The 27,544-nt window shown below is 40.3% G+C and overlaps 1 protein-coding gene across 1 annotated transcript in view; it reads left to right on the top strand.

Moving 5' to 3' along the window:
• Positions 1 to 1,208: 1,208 nt before the first annotated feature.
• The window catches only part of LIPC (lipase C, hepatic type), a 234,611-nt gene continuing 208,275 nt past the window's right edge, over positions 1,209 to 27,544 (top strand). Inside the window, exons 1-2 of the mRNA XM_036735537.1 lie at positions 1,209 to 1,407; positions 1,628 to 1,769. Coding sequence (XP_036591432.1) covers positions 1,685 to 1,769 — 85 coding nt within the window. The 5' untranslated portion in view covers positions 1,209 to 1,407; positions 1,628 to 1,684. The remainder of the gene's footprint in view (positions 1,408 to 1,627; positions 1,770 to 27,544) is intronic.

Genomic DNA, 27,544 nt, shown 5'->3' with positions numbered 1-27,544 from the left:
ATGGGCTATAGACTGTCTAAATAAAGGACCTAGAGCTGGAGAGGGACCTTGAAGCCCATGTCACCCAAAGCCATCACCTTGCAGGTGGGGAAAGTGAGACCCAAATAGGTTAAGTGAGGTTGTCCAAGCCACACAGGTGTTTGCAATGGAAATTACAAGCAAATGAACCAGCCTCAATTTGCTTATCTGCAAAATAAGTGTAATGATGTCTGTAAGTAGCTACCTCATAGGATTGGTGCAAGGATCAAATAATTTAAAGTGCTTTGCAAATTCTAAAGCAATATAGAACTGTTTACATCATCAAAACTCACTGCTAACTACCTTCTGTCCACTATCTTATTGCTGCTGAAGTCATCCCAAAGTCAGGAAACATGAGATTGTAATACTCATCACAGCAGGCATTTCTCTACAGTTTTATAGTTGCAAATAGCCTCACGTAGCTTATCTAGTTTTCATAAACTGGAAAGGACTTTAGAAGCCTTCAAGCCTCATTTTACAGATGAGGAGACCGAGGCAAAGAGAGGTTAAATGACTTGGCCACAGCCACACAGACAGTAAGCATCTGAGGTGGGATTTGGACCCAGACAGGCCTGACTCCAAGAGCATTCCCCTATCCACTATACCATCCTGGCTCCCTCAAATTCGCCCCTGCATTAGCTAGGTTATTGGTGCTCTCAGAGACAGTGAAAGGTATGATTCCTATTTGGGGCTCTGATCAAAACAAACAGATTGGCAGCTTACAACAAGAAGCTTCTAATCTGGCTCATTAGACAAATGTTCTCCACGTTTAAATAAAACCAGAACCCCAAGGAGTGCTCTGACTGCCCCCAGAACCCCTCACAAGCCCGTGGTTTAGCAGGCTTTCTTTGCTCGCCCTCCCACCATCAGAAACCTCGGCTCCATTGCACTTTGATGGACCCAGGCAGACAAACAAACAGGCTCATTTACTCCGAAGTCTTCATTAAGGGAGAGCAAGTGTGAAGTTTTGCTTAAGGACGCTAGAGCTGTAGGAAGGGTTTCTTTTGCTCCACTGGTAACTTCATAGTATAGTGCAACAAGTCACTGAACATTTTCTTTAAACCACAGATTTGAACTGTGTGGGTTTCATTATTTTTTTCTAACCACCATTTAACCACAGGCTTTAGTAATTCTGCTGAGATCAGCAGAACTGGGATAAATTGGGGGATTCAGCACACCCGAGCCTCCGCTTTTTATTCTTGCCTCTGATTATCTCAGGTTCTGAAGCTTTACAGCTCCAGGCTTCTTTTCCTTTGCTGGTTTTGCAATTCTTTCAGATGGGGCCCTCAGGAAACCAAATTTGAGCTAGCAAGCTATCGTCTGACCTTTGACAAAATTTCGAAATGCAAAATATTAACTTCGATCGGATCCATTCCTAAGCTGAACAAAGTAAGTAACCCATCACAAACCATTACCCTTATAAAATCTATACCATGAAAAAAAAAAAAGTCCTTTTGAAGGGGGAAAAAAAAACAAACAAAAATCCACTATTTGTCTTAGATGGGAATCATGGGGGGAAAGTACTGGGGACAACAGACAGGACATTTAAAGGTTAATTATTAATGGGTAACCTTTCTTAAGAAAGTATCCAACCCCCATTATTTTTCAGTTGTTTGGCTACAGAATTTAGCCAGGAGGCCTGTGTGCTAAAGGGGAGCCAAAAGAAATGGAAAGTTCGCTGTGGGCTACACTTTTTTTACTCTTCTTCATCCTTGTCCAATTAAATGCCTATGGAAGAAGGTCCTATCCAGGTAAGAGTCTGTCTTTGTGAGAGGGACTATGGATTTTCTTGAAAATCTTCGATGGAATTGAGGGGTCTTGATTATATAGGACTGAACCTATTCTTTGCGAATGATCTATGACCCTGTTATTATTGTCTGCTTGAAAGAGAAATGAAGTTGTTTAGTATGGGGGGGGGGGGAATTTTTGGAGCTTGCTTTGAAAATCACCCCAAGGTTGAGCCCCTGAAGTCCAGCCAGAAGCCCGTCGCCATCACACCCATCAGTTAATGCTTTTGTGAGCGACCGATTCCTTCCAATTGTCATTTGAAATTATTTTAAAACTGAAGACATCATTGCAGATCTCTGAATTTAGAGGAGTGCTGGGTAGAGAAAGAAGTTGTGCATTGAAAGAGGAATCTTGAATTGTCTAGAGCTCACAGATGCTTGAATTGGAATAAGTGAATTGAATGTCGTATAAATAGAAGGAATTTGCAAGAAAAGGATATCTATTCCTGGCTAAATCTGGACTAAGGAAGTCCTTCTATATTTTCTATAATTATGTCAGGGGTTGGGTTTTCCTGTTTTGATTTGTTTTGGTTTTGCTAAAGCATGATTCTGGGTAATCCGCTTACAGTCACCTAGGTTTTACCTGAAATGTCATGAACTTGATTGGCAGATTCTACATTATTCTTACACAATACACAACGTGAAGTCTCTCGTTGCCTGACCAGAGAGGTCATTAACAGCTCGATTGTCTAGTAATGTATTAATGAACTCAGAGTATTAATGAATGAAATGATTTGGCTCAGTCCTTAGGACAGCTAAAAATTATTGAATTAAGTTGGCTTAGCTAGATGGGATTTTTTTCTTTTTTCTGTGTTTTTATTTTATTCTGAACTTAAGCAATAAAACAAGCATTTTCATAACATAGTAGAATAGAAAAAAAGATGCAAAATAGATTTGCGAAAGTGCAAATCTATTAGGTACAACTTCAGGTTAATAACTAGAGGTGGAAATAGGGGGACTTGAGTTACCCACCCCACACTCTCACCTTACCAGCTGAAGCTTTTTGGGACAGTTTAACTTCCACATCCTCTCTAGCATTTGTCACTTTCCTTTTCTGTTAAAACATAGATATTGTTAATATGTGGTTTTCTAAGTCACCATGGTGCCCAAAGATATCCTTATGTATGGTTTAGTAGCCCCGTTTTATTGGAGTTCGACATCACAGCGTTAGGTCATTTCCCAATTTAAATAATAACAATAAAGGTCCTATCACAAAAATTTGAACCCTAAATGTAGTAAGGCAGTAGATTAATGAAGTGGAAAGAGTAATGACTTAAAGTCATAGGAACTGAGTTTCAGTCTGCCATTTATTACCTGTGTGACCTTGGGCAAGCCATATAGCCTCATTGGGCCTTATTTTACTACATATAATTATCACACATATATTTTTCATATATGTATACATATTGTACATATATTACTACATATATATTATACATATAATACATATATTTTACTACAATTCTTTGTGACAACTATTTATTATAAAAATTTATAAAATGAATAGATTGGATTAGTTGACCTATAAGATTCAGGCCACATGTGGCCCTTTGACTGAGCCCAAACTTCATAGAATAAATCCCCTTAATAAAAGAACATGTTCTGTAAAACTTAGACTCAGTCAAAAGGCCACACCCAAGGACCTAGAAGGCCACATCTGGCCTCAAGGCCACAGGTTTCCCACCCCTGTTCTAGATCTATAATCTTAGGATGTTACATTTTAGAAGATTTTTTTTTTATGTTAAAAATAAAACCCAACAACTAGAGGCTATTTATGCTGGCTCTAACCCTTCCCCTAGAATGTTTTTGTAACAGGAGACTTCTGGTTAGTAACCAGAGAGTTTCTTGAGGCTTGTGGAGACGGATCTGCATTTTCTGGAGCCAATCTGGTATATGTTGGCTTGCTGGTTTCCCAGGATTCCTAATCATCTAAAACACAAGGAAAATATGGCAAGAATATCCTGCTCAGCAGACAATTTTCAAAAGAAGGAAATCCAGCCTATTGACAACCATGTGAAACAAATATTCCAAGTCACTAATAATTAAAAATATTAAAATTAAAATAACTCTAAGGCTCTACTTCACATCCATCAGAGGCAGTGCATAGAGTGTCAGATCTGGATTTAGGAAGATCCAAGTTCACATTTCACCTCAGATACTTATGTGACCCTGAGCAAATCACTTAACCTCTGCCTGCTTCAATTCCATTATCCATAAAATATGATAAGATGTATATGATAAGATGATAAGAACACCTACTTCCCACGGCTGTCGCGAAAATAAAATGGGATATTTTTGAAGCACTTCGAAAAACTTAGCTATATAAATGTCAGTTATTATTTTTGTTAACATTACTGTTACATTGGCAAAGCTACAAAAGAAGAAAAGACAAATATTGGAGGGGCTGTGAGGGGGGGAAAATACCTATACACTATCACTGAAGCTGTGAATTGATCTAGCCATTCTGAAAAGGAGGAGCTATACCCACAAAGTCCTAAACTCTGCATAATCTTTGACCCAGTGATGCAGTACTAGGCCTACACCCCAAAGACATCAAAGGAAAAGGACCTGTGTGAACAAAAGTTTTTGTAGTGACAAGGAACTAGAGACTAAGGGGTTGGCCATCAGAGAATGGCTGAACAAATTACGATGTTTGAACGTAATAGAATATTATTGTGCTCTAAGAAATGGCGAAAGGGACGTGTTCCACAAATGAGAAGCTACAGACCAGTTAGTTGCTTGGTATAGATAGCTCTTGATGTGAATAGAATAGCTATGAGGTCTTACCCTGTACGGAAGGACCTGGCTCCCTACCATTTCGTTTCAGTTGTATCTGACTCTTTGTGACCCTGTTTGGGGTTTTCTTGGCAAAGATGCTAGAATGGTTTTCTGTTTCCTTCTCCAGCTCATTTTACAGATGAGGAACTGAGACAAATAGGGTTAAGTGACTTACCTAGGGTCATACAACTAGTAAGTACTTGAGGCTGAATTTGAATTCAGATCTTCCTGACCTCAGGCCTAGCACTCTAACCACTGTGCCACCTAGTTGCCCCATTCCCTACTGTATTATGTCTTTATTGTACTATGTTCCATATATTTCTTATCACCTGAAAACTTGGTGCAGCAATACTTATCATTAAGTCACTTGTGTAAATAATTTTCTTTGGGTAAAAAAGAGTCTAATTTCCTTCCCCTCCCAAATGCTCCTTAGGACTCTTGGACAATCGTTTCAGTGCTGGTGACATAATATATGGCTCTTATGTTTTTATGGCTACTCTGTTACTTAGGGTACCTCCCAGGAGCATTTTCCCTGGGAATATCAGTATGGCATCGTAGATAGCGCATCCTTCTGGCAGTCAGAAAGGCCTGGATTCAAGTCCCACCAACTGGTTCTTTCTGTCTGTTACCTTGGGCAACTCTCTCGAATAATGGGGCAGATCTGCGTTGATAGAGGGAATTTACTCAGTGGGAGTTCCCTATACTATAGAAACCATAGGTTCTAATCCCCCACCAACACCCCTCTCCCCCAATCCCCTTTATTATCCTCAAACATTTCAAACTCTCAGGACTTCTTTCCAAGACTCTTGGATTTGCTTATGTGTGTCCTCATGATTTAAAAGACATTTCCTAAGAAACAATCTTGAGACAAGGAAGTAAGATCAATTCTTAATTATCCAAACCAATTGGTATCTAGAAGAGTAGCTTATAAACAGAACCCAAATTACCAAAATTTGTTACCTAGCCACCCCACTAGGGAAAGACCTATATCTATTAGAATTTTGTGAAGGGGGAGGGGAGGGTGCTGGACTTGTAGATGGAAGACCTTGGTTTGAATCCTGGATCTATCTACTCCTTACTAGCTGTGTGACCTCAGACAAGTCACTGTACCTCTCTGGGGCTATGTCTTCTTGTTGGTAGCCTCTTGGGACCACACCAGATCTAAATCTGATCCTGCCAAGCTCACTTCTCAAGTCTGGGATTTGGAAGTTGCGGAAAGGGCAGGGTTAGGGAGAAGACAAGGGAGTTTCTGATGACCTGGAACTCGACAGACATTTTCCCAGAGGAGCCATGTTTTAAGTAATGTTTAGGTTATATACCACTATGATACCTGTATGAACAAAGCTCACGAGATCATGTCGCTCAGAGGTCATTTAGTCCACACACATACCCCACTTTTTTGGAGGCAATCAGGGTTAAGTGACTTGTAAGTTTCTGAGTTCAGATTTGAACTTGGGTCCTCCTGACTCCAGGGCCAGTGCTCCATCCACCATGCCACCTAGCAGCCCCAACAAACCCACTTTAAAGAGCAGAAAACTAAGGCCAAGGGACTTGCCCAAAGTCACCCAGGTAGAAGGTGTCAGAAGCAGGATTTGAACCCAGCTCCTCCAAACCAAGAGTCAATAGTCTTTCCACCTTAACATGCTACCTCAACATGTTCCAGTGATGCTATTGTCAAAAGCTTCCTTATCAGCAGTAAAAAGAACATAGCCTTGATAGCAATAGGTTTAAGACTTCAGAAGGAGCGAGTTAAGGTTTGAGATTGTAATTCAGTACTAAAAAAAAAATGTCAGATGTGTCAGGAAAGATAAAATATGCAATCACAGTCAAAGGACTAAATCAAGCCATTGTTATGTACATTGTGATTCCAGATAAAGAGATTTTTCCCTTAAGGCCTTGCTGATGCTCAAAAATTCCTTTAATAGAGCATCAAGCCTTTCATTTCACTTTTTCCTTTCTTTTTCTCTCTTTTTTTTTTAATCACTATTGTGATTTCACTGGTACAGGGAATTCCCAGTGAGTAAATGCCTTCCACCAATGCTGTTCAGCAAGAACTCTGCAGCTTATATTCTGGAGAGCTGTCGAATGCACTGAAAGGTGACTTTCAAAAGGTCCCACAAGGGAGAACGTGGCAGGGGCAGGAAGTGAACACAGGCCTTGCTGTCTCTGAGGTTTTTCCAACTTTAAGCTGCCATCATTTCAATCTATTTTTTTTTGAGGCATTTGGGGTTAAGTGACTTGCCCAGGGTTACACAGCTTATAAGTGTCCAAGATCATATTGAACTGAGGACCTCCTGATTCCAGGGCCAGTGCTCTATCCACTGTGCCGCCTACCTGCCCCTCCCTTCATTTCATAATTGGGGGTAAAAGAATGAACATACAAGTGTTTGATGGAGGTAACAGTAGAGCGTAATACGTTGTTTTCATTATTATTCTCAGAACAACATTTTTATATAGAGAGTTTTTTGGTTTATAAGGGCTCTGTTTCCAACTAGCCTGTAATGTAAGCAAAGGCAGTATTATTTTATCCATTGGTACAGATGAGTAAAAGTGAGCTTCCAAAGGAGGAAGAATTTGACCAAAGTCATATGACTAGAGTCAAAATTGGAAACCAGTTCTTTTGACTCTAAGTATGGTGTTCTTTTTACTCACTATACCATAATTCTTCTTACAGTATAGTCAATCATTCTAAGTAACTAGCCAACAAGTATAATGATGTAACATGGGATCCTTTTGAGTTTTTTCTGGTATACTACAGATCAGAGAGCTGAAGGACAGTGGACACCCAGAGCAAAAGAGAGGGGTGGCTATTGTGGTTGGCGGGGTTGGGGAGGTAGGTTCAGAAAAGAAGGGAGGCCGAGGACACTGAAGACAAACTGTTGACTCAATAATTTTGTGAGAGTCAGCCTTGTTTGGCCTTCAACTTTGCGTAGGCAAATAGAAAGTATGTTCAGAGATGGTTTTTTGTCTTGGGAATATGTACGTGAGCACAGTTTAGCATGAATGCTGCTACTGAGCAGTGTGATGCTGACTCACCTGACTTGTGGTTGGTAGGATTTTGATATAGCTGACATTGTTATGTGAGAACTTTGATCCTAGAGGATTCATTAATGGATCAGTAATCAGTAGTAGAGTTGTGGGTCAAAATGTGCATTTGTGAACTAGCTTAGGAACCCAGCCTCATTATTCTATGGAAAATGTCCTCCAAATTCTGGATTACCACCCTACAAACCAACTTTGGAACGTAGCTGAACATAACAATACCTCCATGGGCCCCAAGCTCTGGTCCTGACATTGATTTTGTCTGCATAGTTTACCCTGTTCAGTCACATCTGGTCCTGAAAGACATCTCTGTTAGTGGGCACCTAGCATACTTGTAGTTAATACATGAAACTTATCCTCATATTATTTGGAAAAAATACATTATTTTTTTCAAGATATTTTATTCAATTTTATGAAGGTCAGTTTTTCTTCTTTTTTCTTGGATTTTATAGGTCTTACCTGGATATTATAGGTATCATAGGTGTTTGTAAGTATAGCTTTATTCATCAGAAAGCAGTGTGGCTTAGGGCAGGGGTGGAGAACCTGCGGCCTCAAGACCACATACAGCCATTTGATTTAATGATTTAATAAAAAAATTTGTTCTGTAAAACTTGGACAGAGTCAAAAGGCCACACCCAACAACCTAGAAAGCCACAGTTCCCCACTCCTGGCTTAGTGGGTAGTGAGTTAGCCTCAGAATCAGGAAGACCTGAATTCAAACTTCCCTCTAATATACTGACTGTGTTACTCTGTACAAGTGACTTAATCCCTCAAGGCCAAGGTAAACAAATTTTAGAGAAGGTGCCAGCCTGTGTTGGGAGAAGTTCTTCACTGGCAGCTCTCTGTATCAAGAAAATCGTAGATGTGATCAAATAAAGCCAAAAGGTTTTACTCAATTTATATATAGTCAAGGTAAATATTTTTTAGTTTCCTAAATCTTTTTTCCCCACAATTTAAAAAATACTTTTTTAAAAAAAATTGAGTGTAATGGGGTGATTGGGAGAAGGTCCTGATTTACTGGACTGGACACTTCCTATGGGCTGGGTATGTACTGTAGTACCTTACTAAAGGACTTCATGATGCAGCAGCTCTTGATAGGTCCCCAGGAGTCCATGTGCCTAGGGGATGTGTCAACATAAAAGCTTACTACACAGTAACGGCAACATTGTGCAATGACCAATTTGGTTAGACTTAGCTCTTCTCAGCAATGCAATGATCCACAACAATTCCAGAAGACTCATGATAGAAAATGCTATCTACATCCAGAGAAAGAACTATGGAGTCTGAATGCAGATTGAAGCATACTATTTCTTCTTTTTGTTTTTTCTTTCTCATTGTTTTTCCCTTTTGCTCTCATTCTTTCACAATGTGACTAATGTGGAAAATAGCTTTAATATGATTGTACATGTAGAGCCGATATTACATGCCATCTTGGGGAGGGGGAGGTGAGGAAAGGGGAAAATATTTAGAACTGAAAATCTTATAAAAGTGAATGTTGAAAACTAAAAATTAATTAATTTTTGAAAAGGAAAAGAAAAGATAATTGGTTGCTAAGTCAGTTATTCAGTAGCTCCTATCTCCCTTAGGGACGTAAAAGGGGAAAAAAAGCTCCTCCCTCCTTTGAGTACCTCCCTTGGGACTTTATTAGTTCTCCCTTGGACTTCTAGAAAGGTGGGAAGGGGATTTCTGTCCTTTACTATGATATTTTTTGTTTCGGTTCCTAAAATGCCCCTTCTCCACCCAGAGAGCCATCCCTTGTAACAAAAGATTAAAAAAAAATAGCACTTCAGCAAAACTAACCAATACATTAATCGAGTGTGATGGTGCTTGCTCCTTTCTGCCTCTATAGCTACCCCACACCCACTTTAAAAAAAGAAAAGAAAAAGAAAAGAGATGTATTCTGGTGCCTCTTCTTCAGTGTCAAACTTGGTTGTCATAATTTAAACAGCATTTAGTCTCAGTTTTTCTTCTTGCTACTTTCCTTTGGATTTACACCACTATAGTTGTGTATGTGGTTTTCCCAGTTCTTCATGTTTGTCATAGCACAGTGGGTAGTGCTGAGTCGAGAGTCAGGAAGTCCTGAATTCACATCTGGCCTCTAACACTTACTAGTTGTATGACCCTGGGCAAATCACGTAACTCATTTGTCTCAATTTTCTCATCTATAAAAGAAGTACCTAAATCCCAGAGTTGTGAGGATCGAATGAGATAATCCTTGTAAAGCACTTTGAACAGCGCTATAGAAATGTTAGCTATTTTTTTTCCCTGCGGTCCAGTAAAACTCTATTGTAAACAGGTAGCACAGTTTGTTAACCACTTCCAGTCTCTGAGAATCTTTGAGTTCTTTGCTACCAAAAAAAGTGCTACCACGTGTATGTTGATGTGTGGAGGAATTTTTCTTTCTATCTTAGACTTTCTTGGGGTACATGCCTAACAGTGGGCTCTTGGGGTCAAAGAATATGGACATTTTGCTAACTTTTTCAGCCTAATTACAACTTGCTTTCCAGAGTGGTTGGGCTAAGTCACAACGTCACCAAGAGTGTGTATAGCCGTCTTTCTACTACCCCTCCAATTTAAACTGTTCCCATATTTTGTCATCTCTGCTAATTTCCTGGGCTTAAGGTGAAACTAGAATTGTTTTGATGTGCTTTTCTCTCATTATCGATTTGGAATAGTTTTTTGTGGTTATTAATAGATTACAGTTCTTTTGAGAATGGTTTGTTCACATCCTTTGAACACTTATTCCTTTTTTTTTTGAAATGAAAATTTATTGTTACGTATTTTGAATTCTCTCTTACATTCTGCTATGTATACGACATGCTTTTTGCTTTCTTTCTTACTTTTTTCTCCATATCTTATTATTTATTTAATATTTTTAATTTTCAGCATTGATTTCTACAAGAGTTTGAATTACAAATTTTCTCCCCATTTCTACCCTCCCCCCACTCCAAGATGGCATATACTCTGATTGCCCCGTTCCCCAGTCAGCCCTCCCATCTGTCACCCCACTCCCCCCATCCCCTTTTCCCTTACTCTCTTGTAGGACAAGATAGATTTCTATGCCCCGTTGCCTGTATATCTTATTTCCCAGTTGCTTGCAAAAACAACTTTTTTTTTGAACATCTCCTTTTGAAACTTTGAGTTTCAAATTCTCTCCCTTCTTCCCTCCCCACCCATCCTCCCTAAGAAGGCAAGCAATTCAACACAGGTCACATGTGTATCATTAAGCAAAACTGTTCCACAGTACTCATGTTGCGAAAGACTAACTATATTTTGCTCCCTCCTATCCTGTCCCCCCCATTCAATTTTCTCCCTTGACCCTGTCCTTTTTCAAAAGTGTTTGCTTTTAATTACCTCCTCCCCCTATCTGCCCTCCCTTCTGTTGTCCCCCCCCCCCTTTTTATCCCCTTCTTCCTTCTTTCCTGTGGGGTAAGATACCCAGTTGAGTGTGTATGTTATTCCCTCCTCAAGTCAAATCCGATGACAGCAAGATTCACTCATTCCCCCTCACCTGCCCCCTCTTCCCTTCCTACAGAACTGCTTTTTCTTGCCACTTTTATGTGAGATAATTTACCCCATTCTATCTCTCCCTTTCTCCCTCTTTCAATAAATTCCTCTCTCATCCCTTAATTTGATTTTATTTTTTTAGATATCATCCCTTCATAGTCAATTCACCCTGTGCCCTCTGTATGTGTGTGTGTGTGTATATATATATATATATATATATATATATATATATATATATATATATATATATAATGTGTGTGTATGTGTGTATATATATGTATGTATATATATCTATAATGTGTGTGTGTATGTGTGTATATATATGTATGTGTGTGTGTGTGTGTATATATATATATATATATATATATATATTTTTTCCCTTCAGCTACATTAATACTGAGGTCTCATGAATTATACACATCATCTTTCCATGTAGGAATGTAAACAAAACAGTTCAACTTTAGTAAGTCCCTTATGATTTCTCTTTCTGGCTTACCTTTTCATGCTTCTCTTGATTCTTGTGTTTAAAAGTCAAATTTTCTATTCAGCTCTAGTTTTTTCACTGAGAAAGCTTGAAAGTCCTCTATTTTATTGAAAATCTATATTTTGCCTTGGAGCATGATACTCAGTTTTGCTTGAGTAGGTGATTCTTGGTTTTAATCCTAGCTCCATTGACCTCCAGAATATCATATTCCAAGCCCTTCCATCCCTTAATGTAGAAGCTGCTAGATCTTATGTTATCCTGATTGTGTTTCCACAGTACTCAAATTGTTTCTGACTGCTTGCAGTACTTTCTCCTTGATCTGGGAGCTCTGGAATTTGGTGACAATATTCCTAGGAATTTTCTTTTTGGGATCTTTTTCAGGAGGCGATCAGTGGATTCTTTCAATTTCTATTTTACCCTCTGGCTCTAGAATATCAGGGCAGTTTTCCTTGATAATTTCTTGAAAGATGGTATCTAGGCTCTTTTTTTGATCATGGCTTTCAGGTAGCCCAATAATTTTTAAATTATCTCTCCTGGATCTATTTTCCAGGTCAGTGGTTTTTCCTATGAGATATTTCACATTGTCTTCCATTTTTTCGTTCCTTTGGTTCTGTTTTATAATATCTTGATTTCTCGTAAAGTCACTAGCTTCCACTTTCTCCAATCTACTTTTTAAGGTAGTATTTTCTTCAGTGGTCTTTTGGACCTCCTTTTCCATTTGGCTAATTCTGCCTTTCAAGGCATTCTTCTCCTCCTTGGCATTTTGGAGCTCTTTTGCCATTTGAGTTAGTCTGTTTTTTAAGGTGTTATTTTCTTCAGCATTTTTGGGGTCTCCTTTAGCAAGTCATTGACTTGTTTTTCATGGTTTTCTCGCATCCTTCTCATTTCTCTTCCCAATTTTTCCTCTACTTCTCTAACTTGCTTTTCCAACTCCTTTTTGAGCTCCTCCATGGCCTAAGACCAATTCATATTTTTCTTGGAGGCTTTTGATGTAGGCTCTTTGACTTTGTTGACTTCTTCTGGCTGTATGCTTTGGTCTTCTTTGTCACCAAAAAAAAGATTCCGAAGTCTGAGTCTGAGACCGTTTTTGCTGCCTGTTCATGTTCCCAGCCAACTACTTGACCCTTGAGCTTTTTGTCAGTGTATGACTGCTTGTAGAGTAGAGAGTACTTTGTCCCAAGCTTGAGGGGCTGTGCTGTTGTTTGCAAAGCTACTTCTACACAGCAAGCTCTACCACACCAGCGTTCCTTCTCCCCCAAGAACCACCAACCAGGATTGTGGCCCAGATCCAGGCAGGGCAAAGCAGGCTCTGCACTCCTGCTCAGATATGCTACTTAATTCCTCCCACCAGATGGGCCTGGGGCCAGAAGCAACTGCAACTGTAGCTCTGGAAGCACACTCAGAGCTTTACCACCTCCCCCACCCCTGGGGCGATGGCCTATCCTGAACTCCTTTCACTCTGTCCCAGCAGCTTTTCCCACTACCTGCTCTGTTGTCTTTGGATTTTGTGGGTTGAGAAGTCTGGTAACTGCCACAGCTCAATGATTCAGGGTGCTATGCCTGTTCTGCCCGGCTCCCAGTCTGGTTGGTCCTGGCGCAGCCCACGCTGGGCTGTTCTCTGCTCCTCTCCCAGCTCCATGGGATAGACCCTCCCCAGGGACCATCCAGGCTGTCCTGGGCTGCAACCCTGCTTCCCTCTGCTATTTCGTGGGTTCTGCAGCTCTAGAATTTGTTCAGAGCCATTTTTTGTAGGTCAACCACTTATTCTTTAATGAGTGGTATTTGTTGTTATGTATTTGTGCTAATCCCCTATATATCTTAAGTACTAGACCTTGATCAAAAATGTTTGATGCGAAGATTTTTCCTAATTGCTTTATTGCTTTCTTATCCTAATTGAATCAAGCTGGTCAGTACAAAAGCTTTTTAAATTTCATGCATCTGTATTCTATATTTTATCCTTTATAATCACCTCTCTTTTCTTATTTAAGAATTCTCCCCTAGAGATAGCTGTGAAAAGTATCTCATCTGGCTCCTTTCTGATCTTATTTTTTGCTGTGATCCTTATGTTTAAGTCACATATTCATTTTGAGATTATTGTGGCGTATGGTGTAAACTATTAAGTTAATCTAATATATGACCTAATATCTGTAGAACTTCTTTCCCGTTTTTCCAGAAGTTATTATCAGAGTTCTTTTCCAAATACTTTATGTTCATGTTTGTTTTTTTCTTCTAAATACTGGATTCTTGAATTCAGCTATTTCTTATCCATCTTTATCTAATCTGTTCTACTGATCTACTTTTCTCCTTTTTAAGCAACATCAAATAATTTTGATGATTATTCTTTTATAGTATAATGTAAGATCTGGAAGTGCTCCTTCATTACTACTCAGATTTAATATACTATTAAGTCTCCACTTAGAGGTCTATCTTTTATTTCTATTCTGTATATTAAATACTATGTTTATTACATTCTGATCTGTAGAATGTGTTTAGTGCTTTGTTTTTTACATTTATTTACAATTTTCCTGTGTACTATCACATGGCCCATTTTTGTAAAAGTATCATATGATGTTAAAAATATGTGTATTCCTTAATGTTCCCATTCAGAAGATTCTGTCTTTCATTTCTAAATTTTCTATTGGTTTGTTCAGTTCAATCTTTTTCTTTTTGCTTATCTTTCTGTTAGATCTATATTGCTCTGAGAAAGGAACTCTAAAACTCCTAAAATTATTGTCGCTTGCTATTTTTCTTTTTGCATCTTATGCTCTAAGAATAAAAATATAAATATAAGCCATTAATATTGATATAAAAAGGTTTTACTTTTTAAATATTTTAACAACAAAAAATACAGACAAATTTATAGCTAGCTTCAAGTATTAGAAGGGCTGTGTACAAAAGGGATTAGATTTGTTTTGCTCATCCCCAGGGGGGCAGAACTAGGAGGAATATGTGGGAGTTGAAGAGAATTAGATTTAGGTTCCTTATAAGAGAAAACTGGATCACAGTGAGAGCTGCCTTGGGAGTTTGGGGAATAGCTGCTCTATGGCAATATTGGATTATCCAATAGGCACACTAGGCAAGTGCTGAAAGGTGAAGTTAAGCATTTACCTGTATCACTGGGAGTCTTCAAGTACAGACTGGGTGACCAATTGCCAGAGATGATGTGGAGGGAATTCCTATTCCTATTCAATATGTGTCGCTAGTGTGACACAACATTGAGAAAAGCTAATTTGGTTGTAGACTGCACAGAGAGGTATAATGTTCAGGACTAAGGAGGTGAACCACTGTACTCCTTTAGTCAGGCAACATCTGATCCCCAGAGTGGGGACAGGGAGAGCAGTGTATGGGACATATTCAGAAATTAATGTTATATAAAAACAAAAGGCATTAATAAAAATAAAAGCAAACTTAAAAAAAAGGTCTCATATTGATTTTTGTCTTTGCCCCTTTCAAATATCAAAATTTCAAAATTAAATAAAAATGAAATCTAGGTTGAAAAATAGGTTATAAAGATCAAAACAGAACAAAGACAAGTTGGCTTCCAAGTGTATAAGTAACATGTCAGAATATTTTTTGCAAGAGTCATCAGACCAATACATCATGGTCTCAGTAACTATAGAGTCTAAAATAGTTTCAACTTAGGATTTTGAAGGGGCTTTACTTTTGCAAATAAAGAGACTACAAAAGTTATGATGGTGTCCATGTTGGACAATAAATAACTTACCCACAGCCTAATGGCCAGCCACATGGCCAGGAGCTATCCAAGCATAGAAGGCATCTTTAGTGATAGAATAGACCTTAGGGTTTATCTAGTCCTGCTCATCTTCCAGATGTGGAAGGTGTGCTCTCAAGGGTTTAAATGATCTACTCAAAGTCACATAGATAACCTCAGTTCAATCTATCATATGCTTTATCAAGCACCTAATCTATGTAGCCACACAGTAATAACTAGAACCGTGGCCTTCTGACCTATACTTTAGTGTTCATTCTACATCATCTTCAAACATACAAGCTAAAAACCTTTCTCTTTGTTAGGCACACTAATGCATTGTTGGTAGAACTGCAAATTAGTAAAATCATTCTAGAAAGCAATATGTAATTATGCAACTAAGATGGCTAAAATATCCATACTCTATTGAATAGAATTTACCTTTAAAGATCTCACTGACTAATAATAATAATAAATTTTAAATGTTCCATATATACCAAAATATTTGTCAGCCTTTTTAATGGTCGTAAAGAACCGCAAACAGAAGATGCTATCTGTTGGGGAATATATACAATGACTACGATAATATGAATGGAAAGGATGATTACCACAGAGCAATAAAAAAATTAATGTTGCAAATTATAAAGAACAAGCTTGGCCTCAAAGAAGGGATATAAGAAGACATGTCCACTCACTCTTTTGCAGAGGTGTTGGCAACATATGTGGACATTGCATATAATGTTATATGGTAATGTATTTATTTGGTAATGTATTTTTGCTGAATTTTCTCTTTTTTCTTTTTAAAATTAAAAAAAATTATTCGTGGAGAGACCCAGTATAAAATCTGGGCAAGGTACAAACAAAAGATATCAATAAAAAAATCTATTAAAAAAAAAAACAACCTGTCTCTCCTTCCTGTGCCCACTCATATGAACAGGACATGGACCCCCACCTGCCCTAGGACCAAAAAGAGACTACAATTCCCTCTCCCATAAAGAAAATGGCAGTATTTTGGTTCCTGAAAACACACAAAAGCAATCTGTGACCCAGAAGAAATAATATTGAGCCTGGAATTTACTTGTCATGGATTAAAAACTTCCAGTATCCAATTGAGCACTCTCACTCAGCCACGACCTGGCAGGCCGGGAGATAGCATTCAGAAGAGCCCTTTTCATTTTGTGACAGCTGCGGACAAAACTGGGTAGGGATTTGGGGGGGGGGGCCCAGTCCAGTCAGTTTAATATCAATCTTTTAGTAACTATGCAGGACCTTCCAGTGAGAGAATGTTTCTCAGCTGCTTTGCTCCAGAGAAAACCAGAGTTCTAAATGGGAATACTTTCAGGGTTAAAAACAGTTGGGGAGTGGGGAGGGTGTTGGCAGCAAGAAACAGAGCTTGGAGAGGGATTAGTCCAACCTTTGCCCCGTGTGAGTTGGGAAGGTGGTGGAAGGACATTGTAGCAGAAACCTGGGGAAGGTAGCCCAGGGGGCAGCAGGATCCGGTGGCAAGAGCTGTGGCTTTGAAGTGAGAAGTTGTTGTGGTCCTTGTTGTTGAGCTGCCTCAGTTGTGTCTGACTTTTGTGACCCTATGTGGGGTTTTCTTGGCAAAGATACTCGAGTGGTTTGCCAAGTCAGAAGACTTGAGTTTCAGTCTCTTCTGATGCTTGCTACTGGGGTGGCCTTGCCCAAGTCACTGAATCTCTGCAGACCTCAGTTTCTTCTGGCATCTGTAAAATGAAGGGAGTTGAACCAAATAACCTTTGAGGTTCTCCTTCCTTACCATATTTACGATCTTATGATCAGTTGTGGAGCAGGGAACCTGCAGAGGATTGTGAGTGGAGGTGGTGGTGGTTCTAGTGAGGAGGTGGGACCCCTTGGATCTCTTGGCTCTGGGACAAAGCAACATTTGCCCTATGCTATTGGGGAAACCCTAGCTCCAAGGAATAAAATTGGTGCCAATAGCTCATCTCTCTAAGTCTCAGTTTCCTCTTTCATAAAATGAGAGGATTCAACTAAATAATCTCAAAGGTCCTTTCCGTCTTAAAATTCTAATCCCATGTAGTCTTTGATTCTTTGGACTAATCCTGTATAACGTTTGAGAGACAGTGTGGTATATGGATAGAGAACTGACTTAAGTCTTCCCTCTGACATCTACCAATTGGGTGACCCTGGGCAAGTCACTTAACTTCTCTGTCGCGAGGCAATACTCTGAGATTATAAACTATAAATTGTGTGTGTAAATTGTGTTTGCAGTTTACAAAAGTGTCCCTCATGGTAGATGGTTTGTGTATTCTTATGTTCACTTTAAATAGCATTGAATTGAGGCTGAGTGTGTATAAATTGTGTACGTAAATTGTGTTTGCAGTCTACAAAAGTGTTCGTCATGGTAAATAGTTTGTGTATTCTTATGTCCACTTTAAACAGCATCAAATTGAGGCTGAGAGAGGGAGAGTAATTTGCATAAGGCTGTTCAGTTCGGAAGGGTCAGTGCCAGGATAAGACTTTTATCTCCTAGTTTAGTGCTTTCTCAATTACAGTATCACTTTAACATGGTTTTCCTTAATCTCTTTGTACTTGGCATAAATTTGGATTTGTTTACTCTGGCAAAAGTAACTGTTTTCTAGACTGGTGGTTAACAAAATAGAAGTTTCTGTTGTGAATGTGAATAATCAATGTCTTTGATTTCATGGATATGCTAGAAAATCTTTGGGCATTTGTTGATGGAAAAGAATTTTAGCTATAGAGAAAGCAAATGTTAGTATCAACGGACATTCCTTCCTCAACCTCACCCATGCTCCTTCCTCAGAAACTCCCAGATCTTCTCAGAAAGCAGCCTCCAGCATGTAGCAGCACTGTCCCCCCGATGGACCTTCATCAGTCCTATTGATTAGCTGTGGCATAGAAAAGATTTAGAGTAATTTATCTGGACTACCAATGCCTAAGAAGGCTTGAATATGAATCATATGAATCTCCTTTTTTTTTTTTTTTAATGAGTCATCCCCTCCCATAGACAGGTATTGTAAGGATCCAGTCAGTGCATTTCACCAAACTTTATGGAGTGAAAGCACTAGATATGGGAGAGACAGAGCTATGAAAGACACCATCCCTGCCCTCCCAGAGCTTTCACTCTACTGACCACAGGGCTGAGTGTGACTGGACTCTGAGTAGCCTTGAGTGCCAAGCACATGTGAAGTGTTCTTGATGGTCTAACTCACTGCTAAGAGGTATTCAGTTATGTCCACAGCCATGTCCCCTGAGATCTGGAAAGGAAACCCAGGGACAGAGGTGGTCAGTCAGGGCAGGGGACTAGGCTTTGCTAGCTCCTGCTTCTGAGTGATGGTCCCCAGAGAGCTGCCAAACCTGCCTTTGAGATACATCACAGGTCCAGAGCCCCACCAAAAAGTGTCACAAAAAACATCTTACAGGGAGTGTCCAGCCAGAAAGATGTCCCCTTGCCTAAGAAGACCCATCTAACTTCCCCAGCCCACCATGGGCATGTTCTCTCTACCCTCTCCCATGGCCTGCCTGGCTCCACCCATCATTGGGCACTAAGCATAGACCTCCTTCCACAGCAAACATCTGAAGACTTAACCACCACCACCACCCCCCGCCCGCCGATTATGTTAATTCCTGCTATACCCAGAAATATGCTAGGCTTTGGGGGAGAGACAAACTTGCATAATACAGGTCTCATCTGCGTGGCAGTCACCATCTAGGAGAGGGACATGAAAAGTAACTCTAAGACAAAGTAATACGGGAGAAGAACCTCTCCAGCTCTTGCCATGGACCAGAGCCTTGGCTCCCAACCAGACTGAGCAGGGCCAGCTGGGGCCTTTGAGAAGGGATATGAGCGAGAAGCGCCCGCCTTCCTTTCCTTCCCCCTCGCCCACCTCCCTGTCCTCAGCCTAGGAGCAGTGGCAGGCACGGAGCAGTGAGACCCTCGGCCCAGCCCAGGCGGCCGAGGCCCTTGGCCTTCCAAGGCAGCCCTGCTCCTAAGACGGGAAGCCAGAGACCTGAAGTCGAGTCCCGTTGTGTGACCCTAGGCAGGTTGCGCAAGTCTCTGAGCATGTTTTCTCACTAGAAGGGGAACATCATACTTGTACATGCTATCTCATAGGAGGAAAAGCATTTTGGAAACCATGAAGCTATATTAATGTGCCTTATAATTGTTAGTCTCTGTCGTCAATGTCATCAGAACATTGTTTTGTCTGTTTAAACAGAGGATTTTCGGTGGCAATCAGCTGCCACCAGGGCCCCGAGCAAAACAGCACAGTAAGTCTTCTCTTTCCTTTTTGTTCTGCTCATTTCTTGTTTTCTTCTAACCTTAGTCCTCATTAACCAAATAAGCATCCAAGAAAAACAAGTAACATAAAAAAAAATTAGGCAGAAACATAGAAGCACTAATCAAGTGTTGGTTTTCAAAATGTGTATGTTAACCTAAAAAAAAATTTTTTTTTAAATTATCCAGCCTGCAAAAAAAAAATGAAATAAAATAAAATAAAAAGTCACGTTCTAAGTGGAGAAACAGACCTAATAAGAAGCACCATGTAACCCATAATTCCTTACATTTGTCAATGGATCCATGATCTTCTCCATCCCTGCACTGGTTCAGATGATAAGCCATAGACACCTCATCCTATGCAATTCTTGGCCACGTCTTCCTATAATGTCTTTTCTAAGAATTCCCTTAACATTCTAGAGACCTTCCACTAGGTCTTTTGATAATCCTGAGGTAGCAGGGCAGTACCTGGAATGGTCATTGGTCATCTTTTGTTCTTTCTACATGATCAACCTCCCTCCCATTCCCCTCAGGCAATTCCTGGATAACATCCCTGGGAGTAGAATGGTGTCAAATTTGGAGTCAGAGGAGCTGGGTTCAAATTCTGACCTTGGGCAAATAATTTAATCTCTTTGGCTCTTGGTTTCCTCATCTGTAAAATAAGAAAGTTGGACTAAATCAGTACTTCTTAAACTGTGAGTCATGACCCCACAGGGGGGTGCAAAACCCTCCCCCCACTTTAAGAAGTGCTGAAGGGGTCTCAAGTGGAAAAAATTTAAGAAGCCCTGGAGTAAATGACTTCTGAATTCCCTTCTAGCTTTAAAACTAGGAACCTATGATTTATGTAGCACTTTTAATTTCTAAGAAAATATTTTTACGTCATTATCTCATTTGATCTTCATAATATCCCTCGATGGGTCTCTCCATTTATTCAAGAAATAATGTAATCTTTCTCCTTTATGCTAAGAGCACTGTCCTAGGGTACTGGGGGACATAAAAAGGTTAGATAAAGTATTGTCTCTGTTCTCTTGGGGTTCACAGGCTATTGAGATTGTCTTCTAATCCACCAACCACTGAACCAACTGGAGCATTAATCTGGACTGCAATAAGAAGATGGCAGTCTCATCAGACAAGATTTATGATGGGTATTGCCAAGAGCCAAAATAGAGAAAAAAGGAAATAATTCTTCCACCTTATTCTTTTAAGCATATTCATAGATTTAAAGGTGTAAGAGACCTCGGAGGTCATCTAGTAAAACTCTTTCATTTTACAGTTGAAGAAACTGAGACCCAGAGACATTCAATTCAACAAATGTTTATTAAATGTTGAGAAGACAAAAAGAGGCAAAAGACAGTTCCTGCCCTCAAGGAGTTTACAGCCTAATGTGGGAGACAAGGTGGGATCCACGCAGGCAAATATATACCAAGCCAGCTATATACAGGCTAAAAAGGGAACGATTAAGAGGTGTTAAGGAACGGTTCCTGTCATTTTAGTTGGGGCTTGAAGCCAGAGAGGTCGGTAGTCAGAGTGGAGGAGGAAGAACACTCCATGAATGGGGGGACAATCGGAGGAAACACCGGGAGCTGAAAGGTGGAGTGTCTTGTTCCGGGGAACAGCCAAGAGGCCGGTGGCACCGGACTGAAGAGGACGCATCAGAGTTAGGTGTAAGAAGCCTGGAGAGGTAAGAAGGGATTGGTGTCTTGCCCAACCTTGTCCCCCAGGTAATATAAGCAGACGAGCTGAGATCTGAACTAAAATCCTTTCGTTCCCTCATTCTACTGCACCGTACTCCCTTCCCGGACAATGTTTTTGGGTTCGTTCAGGTTTTATAATTGATTCTAGTTTGCAATTCGTGATTCATACAAAATTGGGAACTTGGTAGCTAACCTGAGCTGGTTGCTTTATTAGGCAGCTGAGTGGGGCCAGTGGGTACAGCACTGGACTTGGAATCAGGAAGGCTAGAATTCAAATCTGGCCTCGCTAATCACTAGCTGTGCGACCCCTGGGGAAGTCGCTTAACTTTTCTCTGGGCCTGTTTCTTTATCTGCAAAATGATGATAACGGTAGCCCCTACCTCCCAGGTTTGTTGTGAAGATAAAATGAAATTATAGTTGTAAATTATTTTTGACCTTAAAATGTTGTATATTTATTATTTATTTATTATTATCATCATTAATCCTCTGGATATTATTGGAGTACATTTACTGAGATATTCCTACTCGTCTATGCCTCTTTTTAAATGAACCCAGTTGAGACAGCTTGTGAAACAAAAACAGTAACAACTCACATTTCTATAGCCGTATTTTACAGAAGGGCAGCTGGGTGGCACAGTGATGAGAGTGTCGAGCCAACAGTTAGGAAGACCCGAGGTCAAATCCATCCTCAGAAGCTTACTAGCTGTGTGACCCTGGGCAAGTCACTTCACCCTGTTTGTCTCAGTTTTCTCATCTGTAAAATGAGCTGGAGAAGGAAAAGGCAAACCACTCCGGTGTCTTTGCCAAGAAAACCCCAGCTGGGGTCACAAAGAGTCAGACAGGACTGAATACCAACAACACCAACAAGCACAAGCCACATCATTTTACTTGAGAGGAAGCTAAAACACCAGGGATTATTTAGTAAGTGTCTGAGGCTGGATTTGAACCCAAATGTTCTGACTCTTCGTCTGGCACTTTTCCCCTCTGCCACATTCTTCTCTGTGGACAGATCCCTCCCCTGGGACCAGGACACCCAGGCTTTATAATCCTTGCTGAACCACTAACCCACCTGAGTGACGCTGGGCAGCTCACTTGACCTCTTGGGGATTCCGTCCCTGAATTTGTGAAAAGGAATGGAACTGGGTGATTTCTAAGGTCTCCAACATTCTAGGTTACAGAATCCTAACATCCCTATCAGGAGAATGAGGAAAACAGGATGCTACCAGAGAATTCTAGTTTTATGTTGATCTTAAAAGTCCCTTGACAAGATAAAAAGCAGACACTTTTGAATGAAAAAAATGTTACTTCCTTATTTCTTTACTGATGACTCAGTTGTGATCTCTTCCTATTTCCCCAAGTCAGGCTTCACAGTCATAAAAACCGTTAGAGAGTTGTAAAAATCATATAATGGTAAAAGCGTTAGACTGGAAGTCAGGAGACCTGGGTTCTAATCCTGCCCCAATCACTATCTCTCTGTATAACCATAGCCAAGTCATCCAACCTCTCTGAGCTTCATTTCCTCATCTATAAATTAGGAGTGTTGAATTAAGTGATTTTTAAGGTTTCTTCCAAATCTAAAGTCCTATCATCCTATTTTTGATTTTTCTAGCCCTGAAATAAAATTTTCTGTTTTCTTTAATAGTCTATCAAAAATGGCATGGGCTACTGAAATTCAAGGGGCAGCTAGGTAGGTGGCGCCATAGTGCACAGAGCACCAGGCCTGGAGTCAGGAAGACTCATCTTCCTGAGTTCAAATGTGGCCTCAGACACTTACTAGCTGTGTGACCCTGGACAACTCACTTACCCGTTTGCCTCAGTTTCCCCATCTGTAAAATGAGCTGGAGAAGGAAATGGCAAACCACTCCAGTATCTTTGTCAAGAAAACCCCATACGGAGTCATGGAGAGTCAGACACAACTCGACAGTAGTGATGACAACCTGACCTGGTGGTCGTGAGGGAAACACTATATAGATGTAAGTTATTCTTTCATTTAATATTAGACCTGAGCAATCATCTAATCCAAGCTCTCCATTTTGCTGTGGGGCTGAAATTTAACAAAGAAAAACATTCCCCACACAACTGCCAAAGCGATATTACTAAAGCATAGGCTTGACCTCGTCACTCCCCTGGTCATTAAACTTTGATAGCTCCCTGTTACCTCTATGATCACAAACAAATGTCCTTTGTTTGGTGACTCCAACCTACTCCTCCAGGAAGGTTATATGTTACTTCCCTTCTCTGGTTCAGTCAAAATGGCCTTCCTTTACCTGTGCCTCTGGTCTCCAAGCCTAGGGATAGCTAAGTGGTACAGAGCTGAGCCTAGAGTCAGAAACACCTCAGTTCAAATTCAGCCTCAGATACGGACTGGCAAGTCACTTAATCTGTGCCTACCTCAGTTTTCTCATCTGTAAACTTGGAACGATGGTAGTGCCTCCAAGGTTGTTGTGGGAATCAAATGAGATACATTTTGTAAAGTACTTTACACAGTACCTGGCACATAGTAGGGATTTAATAAATGATTGTTCCCTTTCTCCTGACTTTGTATAAGCTGTTTCCCATACCTAAAATGTATTCTCTCCTCACTTCTACCTCTTAGAATCTCTAAGCTTTCTTAAAGATTTAGCTTAAATACCACCTTCTATATAAGGATTTTCCCCAAATTCTTAGTGCTTTTCCCCCACAACTTATTATCCCATATAGTGTTGATTTTTGTGCCTTATTGCTCTTTCTCTTGACACTCCCAAACGTTATGGGATTGTTAATAACCTGAAGATCTTGTACATGAGGAGGGGGGAAAATGGTTTTGCATGTAATTATGGTACATCCCTGAAGGGTTTTGGATTGCTCCTGTGGTTACTTGGTAGCCTGCAAAGGTGACTGGAGCAGGCTTCATTTTTAATGGAGAGTATCAGTCAGTGGAGACATGTATTATTAAAGGGAACCTTTCCCCTCCTTTGAATATTTCCTTGCTAAATTACTTGGGCCTTGTGCTGTTCTAAGACACAGACACATTCTAAGGCAGCTCAGAGTTAAGAATAGGCGTGTATGAATAACAGTGAACAGAATTGGAAACATGGCAGAAAAGCCCCAGCCTTCTGGAGCAGGCGTTGAAATGGAGGCAAGAGGTAGGCTTGCTAAGGCAGCCTGCTTGTGCAGGGAGCCAGCTGGCAGTGGGGGATGGGCCCACAGCCATTCCAAACAGAATGATTAAGATTTTCTGGCAGCCCAAGCAATCACTGGCAAGGGATCCAGAAGGAGCCCATCTATCTTGCCCGTGTCAACTCTAGGTGATAAAGTTCACTCCTCTGGCCCAGGGCCCAAAAGGATGACAATTCTTACAGAAGATGTGCTTGGTATGAGTCCTAATCTACTGCCATCTTCAGTAGTACTTCTTCCCTTTTCAAACTCCCCTCTTTCTGAGGGGGGCAGGGAAAAGCCATCAGCTGCCTGCCATCTGTAGGGGTAGGCCTTCTGTTGCCAAATTGAGCCCTATGTGCCCCTGAAGACCAATGTGAAGAATAAAAGTAGGATTGGTCCGAGGGTTGATGCTCAGGGAAAGAACAGAGGATGAGAAAGCAAAATTCTTGAGCTCTGCCCATGGCAGTCCCCAACTTGTGTCTGGGTGACTGATTCCCGGCATGTGTTGAGACTTCTGGATGCTACACCCACCCATTATGATAATAGCAACTCATACTTCTATGGCATCTTATGGTTCACAAAAAAGCTTTCCTGATAACAGCCTTATAAAATACTATTTAAGCAGTATTCTCCCCTTTTTTTCAGGCGAAGAAATTGAGGCTTAGAGGCGCAAAGTTTGGGCAAAAAAGGAGGGCAAACTCTTTTGACTCCAGGTCTAGGGGTCTTTTTGCTATGCCACGTTACCTCTGCTAACACATTCTCCCCTACCCTTCTTCAATTGATGGCACCCTTCCATGTGTTTGATTTTTCCACATGTGCATGAGCACATATACACATACATAAACACACACATGACCTTATGTCACTAAAGGAAAGTAAGTTTATGGTTGAACATAAAGCTTCCTTAGGAACTACATTCCCCAGAACCCTATGAATTAGTTACATAATCATGGCAACAATTATATCTGGGAGGGCATCACGATACTGTAGATTCCACATAGCCCTCTGGGAAATGTATATGCCAAAGAAAACATGATGGTCATGCTCAGCCATAGAGATATCTGCTTTGCATGTATATTATCTTTTAAAATTAGAATTAAATAAAAATAATCTTGTTTGGAAGAATTTGATTCTGAGATAACTGGAAATTTTCTGGGATCGTTGTAAAACCAGCCCTGCCCTCAAACCATTAAGCAAAATGATGACTCTGTTTCCCCTTCTAAAGCACAAGAACAACATAAAATGGTTTGTGAATCTTAATTAAAAGATGCTCCGTATGTCTGTGATGGGAGTATTGATTTGAAAAGGAGAAACTGCTTCCAAGCCACACACACACACACACACACACACACACACACACACACACACACACACACTATATTCTGAAAAGAAGATAGCTCTACATTAGAAGTTGGCCCAATTCCAGTTATGGATTTTATAAGAATGTTCCTAAGTCCTTCAGGTCTTCACCAAGTCAAGAAACAGCTCAGAGGCAGTGGTGTGCGTACTTTAAGTTCCTACTCCTCCTAAGATCATAACCTCCCCAGACAGCTCAATAGCCTAATGGGAGTCAAAACCATGCCCAGCCTTTCAGATACTGAATTTTTCAGGAGTTACACAAAATATGAGATGGTTTTATCAGCAGAGCAGAAATATCCAGGGACTGCCCAGATGCACTTCCACTGAGGACAGGATTTGAGGAAAGAGGTAATTAGCTAGATATCCCCCAAAGAAAGACCTGGGAAGTTAAAAACAGTTCCTATATAAATGTCAGCTATTACTATTAAAATTTGCAGGGAAATTTGCATAAGTTACATATACATGTATTTGAACCTCAAACAACCTGGTACGGTAGATGTTATAAGTATTATCCTCATTTTGTAGGTGAGGAAACTGAGGCCCAGAGAGGATAAGTAGTTTGCCCAAGTCACCTGGCTAATGTCAGTGGCAGGGATTTAAACCTGGGTCTTCCAGACTCCAGGTCTCGTGCTTTTCCAACTACATGATGCTGCTTTGCACTGGAGGTGGGGGTATTAGGGAGTGTTAGGGAGTATGGGTGCGCGGGAGAGGGCAGGTTCATTCCTTTTTCTTTTTTAAACATTTCCTATTTGAGCAGAAAACCTTTGCAACGTAACCTGCATTGTTGTATTGTTTTAAGTTTATTGCTGCCTCTTGTGTTTGTCTCGGTTATTTCCATATATATGGTTTGGTTTGGTTCTATTCTGTTTGACCCTGGTGCCTAATTTCTTTGAGCCCTGCCTGACTTCATACCTGTGGTTAATGACTACAATAAAAAATAATTAACAGCTCACATTCATGTGCTTTATACTTGGCAAAGTCTTTTCTTCACAAAAATCCCATGGGGGGGGGGGAGTTGTGAATATTATCCCCATTTTACAGATCAGAAAACTAAGGTTTAAGAAGATTAAATGGAAACTCCATGAGAAAAGGGATTATTTCATTTCTTTTTATCTCTGAAACCTAGCACAGTGTTTTGCTCTTAGTAGTTACTTAATAAATGTTTGGTAAATTCAATTAAGTCATTAGCCCACTGTCACCCAGTAAAATGAGAGCTGAGATTCTATCACAGGACTCTTACCTTCAAATTCAGCCCTGTTTCCACCACCCCACAAGTCTGGCTATCCCTTTGTCTTCAGGATACTATTCTGAAACGGTATCTGTAGCGTTCCATACCAAGCAGCATTACTCCATATTTCAGCTGTCACGGCTCCCCGTTTGGGTAATGAAGTGTTATGAGGCATGTTGGAAGCCATCAATTAATGCTTAACTCTATGTTTGTTGGGCAGTATTTCCAAGGATGCTCAATTAGGATCCCTATCAGATGTAAATCTCTCCCCTCCTTGTTCAATTGTTTGAGATTAAAAAAAAAAAGCCACCCTGCAAAATCTCCCAAAGAAATTGAGATTTATGGGTCAATGTCAATATCAACACATGCTGGCTATTATTTGAAAGTCTCCTCTGCTCTCAGGACTGATTGCTATTTACTTAGGAAGATAAATGTGGCTTCATAAGCCACTGACATTGCTATTTCAAATGGGTTTTGAAAAGAATTTTTTTTCCCTCCTCCCACCACTCCCCCCGCCCTCCCCA

Source organism: Trichosurus vulpecula, chromosome 8 (genome assembly GCF_011100635.1).
Source record: "Trichosurus vulpecula isolate mTriVul1 chromosome 8, mTriVul1.pri, whole genome shotgun sequence".
NCBI lineage: Eukaryota > Metazoa > Chordata > Mammalia > Diprotodontia > Phalangeridae > Trichosurus > Trichosurus vulpecula.
Note: the sequence above shows the minus strand (reverse complement) of the source record. Positions and strands in the feature narration are given on the sequence as shown.